This window comes from Sinocyclocheilus anshuiensis, unplaced genomic scaffold (assembly GCF_001515605.1).
Source record: "Sinocyclocheilus anshuiensis isolate Anshui unplaced genomic scaffold, SAMN03320099.WGS_v1.1 scaffold3437, whole genome shotgun sequence".
NCBI lineage: Eukaryota > Metazoa > Chordata > Actinopteri > Cypriniformes > Cyprinidae > Sinocyclocheilus > Sinocyclocheilus anshuiensis.
Genome location: NW_015556002.1, coordinates 108,364 through 112,703, shown reverse-complemented (window position 1 = coordinate 112,703; position 4,340 = coordinate 108,364). Strand labels below are relative to the sequence as shown.

At 37.3% G+C, this 4,340-nt stretch overlaps 1 protein-coding gene across 1 annotated transcript in view; it reads right to left on the bottom strand.

Annotated features, from left to right (window-relative positions):
* Window positions 1–600: 600 nt before the first annotated feature.
* The window catches only part of LOC107676127 (40S ribosomal protein S6-like), a 7,371-nt gene continuing 3,631 nt past the window's right edge, over window positions 601–4,340 (bottom strand). Inside the window, exons 4-6 of the mRNA XM_016470650.1 lie at window positions 1,783–1,929; window positions 935–1,092; window positions 601–738 (exon numbers count right to left, since the gene is read on the bottom strand). Of these exons, the coding sequence (XP_016326136.1) occupies window positions 643–738; window positions 935–1,092; window positions 1,783–1,929 (401 nt within the window). The 3' untranslated portion in view covers window positions 601–642. The remainder of the gene's footprint in view (window positions 739–934; window positions 1,093–1,782; window positions 1,930–4,340) is intronic.

Sequence of the window (4,340 nt, the reverse complement as noted above, 5' to 3'; positions counted from 1 at the left end):
ATATATATATATATATATATATATACACACATATACATATATATATATATATATACACACATATACATATACACACACACAGTGTTAGTATACAGCATTAAATGTTAAATGGCCTTCCATGTCTCTAGTGCCCACATTCGTTGGTATGAACGCATTGCCCCCTCTGGTGGCATGGAGAATAAATTTACTCTGCCAGACATCATAGTGAAAACAGAAAAGCGTAAACATTATTTTACGGGTATTGGACATATAAATTATTGACCAGAAAAAAATGTCTACATGCATGAGCATTCAGAAAGTTTCTTCTTAGTGTTTGAGTTTGAATAGTTACATTTTTGACATTTTGTTCATCTAGGCTAGATCTGAACTTTTCATCATAATCCTCGCATGAACCCCATTGAGAATTATGCTTCATTTAAACTTGCTGATTAAAAAGGGTAGACACTTGACCAAAGTCATCTTGATTGCCAAACCTCAATGTCTTACCTCAAAGTTAGGGTTGCAAAATAAAATGTAGGATGGCCAAAATAAACAGACTAACAAAATTCAACTTGTTACAAACGTACCACCTTACAGAGTAATGAAAAAACAAGACATTTAGAACGTTCAACAAAATTATGTTTTATTTGTGAGGCACATGTCTCACTTCTGGCTTGACTCTGACTTGGATGTGGAGGCTCTCAGAGAGGAGAGACGGCGTCTCTTGGCAACCTTTTCTTGACGTTTCTCTTTGGCATCCTATATAAAAAAAAAAGAACATTGATATTCAGCTTTTACAACATTTCATTTACACAACGTGTGCTTTTTCAGTAATAAAGAATCAATTGATGTATTTCTTTTTCAGAAGTCAACAGAAAACTTTATTCATACACATAGTCAGGTTAAATTGTAGGAAGACACCCTCATTTAGAATCATCACTAAACAGCCACGTACCTTCATCCTCTTGGCCAGCAGTTTGGTGTATTCTGCGGCCTCCTCCTTGTTCTTCAGTGTGCGCTGCTTCTTGAGAGCAATGCGCCTGCGCTTGTGCTGCAGCACACGGGGTGTAACCAGGCGCTGAATCTTAGGGGCCTTAGTCCTGGGCTTCTTACCTGTCAGAAAGAGCATGGTCAGTCTCTGGATACATTTAAAACCCTTCTGGTCCATAGCTTTAGTAATAAATTAGATGCAGGCAATCTAGTTGAAATGATTCATTGAATACAAGCCGAGAAGCCACTTGTGACAGTACAAACAGCAGAATATAAGCACCGCATTAAAGACCTGGGTGCAAAGCATGCGAGGGCCCAATTATTTATGTACAACAAATCTGAAAAGCCTGTATTTCCAAACAAAACATCACTCTAGAACATTTTCCCTCCAGCTTTTATTATTTATAAATAGAAAGTGCAGTATCTCCAAAAGTTAACTCAAATTAATTTGGACAACTTTTAATGAATGTAAACCCAACATGACATTTGCATAAAGACCCTATCCTAGTTCTGTTAACAATGCACTGGAGAGAGTTTGACAAATCAATTCAGTACAACCAGCCACTAATAATATGAATGGGGTTGTTATCCGGTTAGCAGCTCCACTGTTGCTGTTGGCACTACATTAAACCCCCTTTTAAGCATCTGATCAGCCAAAAAGTGCCTGCGGGTGTGCCTCAAATATAAAATATGCATGAAAGGTATGCATTATTTTAAATAATTATTAAAAAAAATAGCTCTTTAAACAACCAATAACAAACCTCTTGACTTAATATTCAAGGTAGCAGGCTCAGTCTCATGATGAAATATTACCTTCTTTAGTGAGTGGTCTCCTGACCACATACTGCCTGACATCATCCTCTTTGGACAGGTTGAAGAGCTTACGGATCCTGCTAGCCCTCTTGGGTCCCAGGCGGCGGGGGACAGTGCTATCAGTCAGCCCAGGAATGTCCTTCTCACCTGAAGAGGGGAAAATCTATCAGATGCTGTGGAACAGGCCACTTGTGGGGTAGACGGTCAAGATACCGGCTTCTAGGGATGGAACGATTTCCGGTTTGATAAATCATGATAAAATTCCCCACGGTTAGTATTACCTTTTCATATTTTTAATTATCATTAAAACCGTATTCGATTACTGTGATTTGAACAACTGGATAAATAAATACCATCCAGCATAAAGCATCCATATTCAAAACGTAACAATCACTTTAATCTAGCTTGCGCTCACTGTTGTACACGGAAGCAGCTCCGAGCAGATGACGTATGAGGTCAGCTTTGCGTATGCGCCGCTCCTGGATTCGTCTGAAAGAAGAAAGTCATATACACCTAGGATGACTTAAGGGTGAGTAATTTATGGGCTAATTTTCATTTTTGGGTGAACTAACCCTTTAAGTAACAGTCTCGCTTGTGCACAAAGTAGTTTCACAACTTTTCCACGACATTCTAATTTATTGAGATGCACCTGTATACAAATGAATATATGAATGAATTAATTACATGAATGTACCTCTGAAGTTTCTGACTGTCTTCAGAAAAGATTCAATGGCATTTTGCTTTCATCTTCGCTCCATGTAATAAAGTGTTCTTAATCGCAATGCTGCTTTGTCCACGGAGGTTACGGGAAACAGCTCTAACTTCTGTTCCAAAAGCGCCGCCTAGTGTCAGAGAGTGGATTTACAGAGAGTTACATTCACATTCAGCCTGTGTGCAGTTTTTGTCTGGTCAAAAAACGGGCGGAATTTGCATGCCCTGCCGACTGGTTGATGAAAAACAAGCTTGTGGTTTCTACACATTTAAAGAATTAGATAAGGTATCTAGAATCATTGATGGAGCAGATAAAATACATAATCATTTATTAATCAGTTATTTTGACTTAACCCTTTTCTTTATTTAAAGGCTGAAATGTGAGCTCTACCATTTTATGAAACCTTTTCAAAGTTTTATTTGAATATTTCGCACATTATTAGATAAACTGTTGTCAGTCATGTTGTCATTTAAAATTCGGGCATCATTAGTAATGCTATCGTTTAAGTGTTTATGCAAATAAAAAAAATCATTTTATTTGTTTTGTTGATTTTAAATATAAAACTTAAACATTTCCAGCACATTTTAACAATACCGTGATAATACTGATAACCGTGATAATTTTGGTCACTATATTCCTGATTAAGAAATGTTCATACCGTTACATCTCTACCGGCTTCATGGTTTCTATGAAGTCCCTGCTCCCATTCACAAACAATATGCAAAGCAATAATTTTGGCAGAGCAATGCAGTACAACCAGCCACTAAGAACATGATCAGGTCATTATCCGTTAGCAGCTCCACTGTTGCTGTAGGCACCACACTGTCCCCCCTTTGAGGTTACCATTCAACCAGAAAGGGTCTGCTGGTGTGCCGTCTATGAATCATGAGTCCATTTGCACTATTAATTAAATGGTTCTTAAAATGACAATTCTGCCATCACTCATCCCAGTTTTGGATCCCATTGACTTCCATTATATTTTTTGACCATACAATAAGTGTCAATGGAATCGAAACTGTTTGGTAACCACCATCTTGCTAAATATCTTCTATTATGTTCCGCTGAAGGAAGTCAGTCATAGAGACTTGTAAATGAGGGCGAATAAATTACTATTTTCATTTTTACACTATAGACCTTAGTCAGAGTAGCATCATATTTGACAGTAATGAAAGCAAAGTACAGTGTGTTCATGGATTGTACTGTTGTTTTACAACAAATCTAGGTCCACAGCTGGCAAAACGTCTTACTTGTTTCTTATTAAAGCTACAAAAGTCCTTCACTCAAGAGCAGTGTGTGATTTTGAATTTGTCTTTTGTTGTTTGATTAATATTAAGCACAATCGCAGCAGGAAAATAGCCTGCTGTCACTTTAAGAGCCGCACGGATCCAATTTACCGTTACTGTGCGTTCACAACGCCGCCATCGAGAGCGTCAAAAATCGCTCTGGCCACCCTGCCAACAATGCTGTAGAAAGATTCATGGACGCTCTGACGTAGATCGAATACTTATCTTGTATTTAAAGGGGTCGCAAAGCAAACAAGCTTGTTGATCTTGTGCAGACTGACCACAAGGAGGGTAACATTATAAGTTAACTTCATTAAATATTGTTGTGGACGAAGTATTAAGATCCTTTACCTAATAATGTATAAAGCACTAATATCACACTGTAAAAATACTCTGATACAAGTAAAAGTCCTGCATTGAAAATGTTACTTAAGCAAGTATAATCGGGTATAAACATTACTTAATGTAAGTATAATCAGGAAAATTCATTTAAAGGTTTAAAAGTGAACTGGGACTATTATACTATTATTTATTATATAATTAGATTATTATTCCTACGTTAA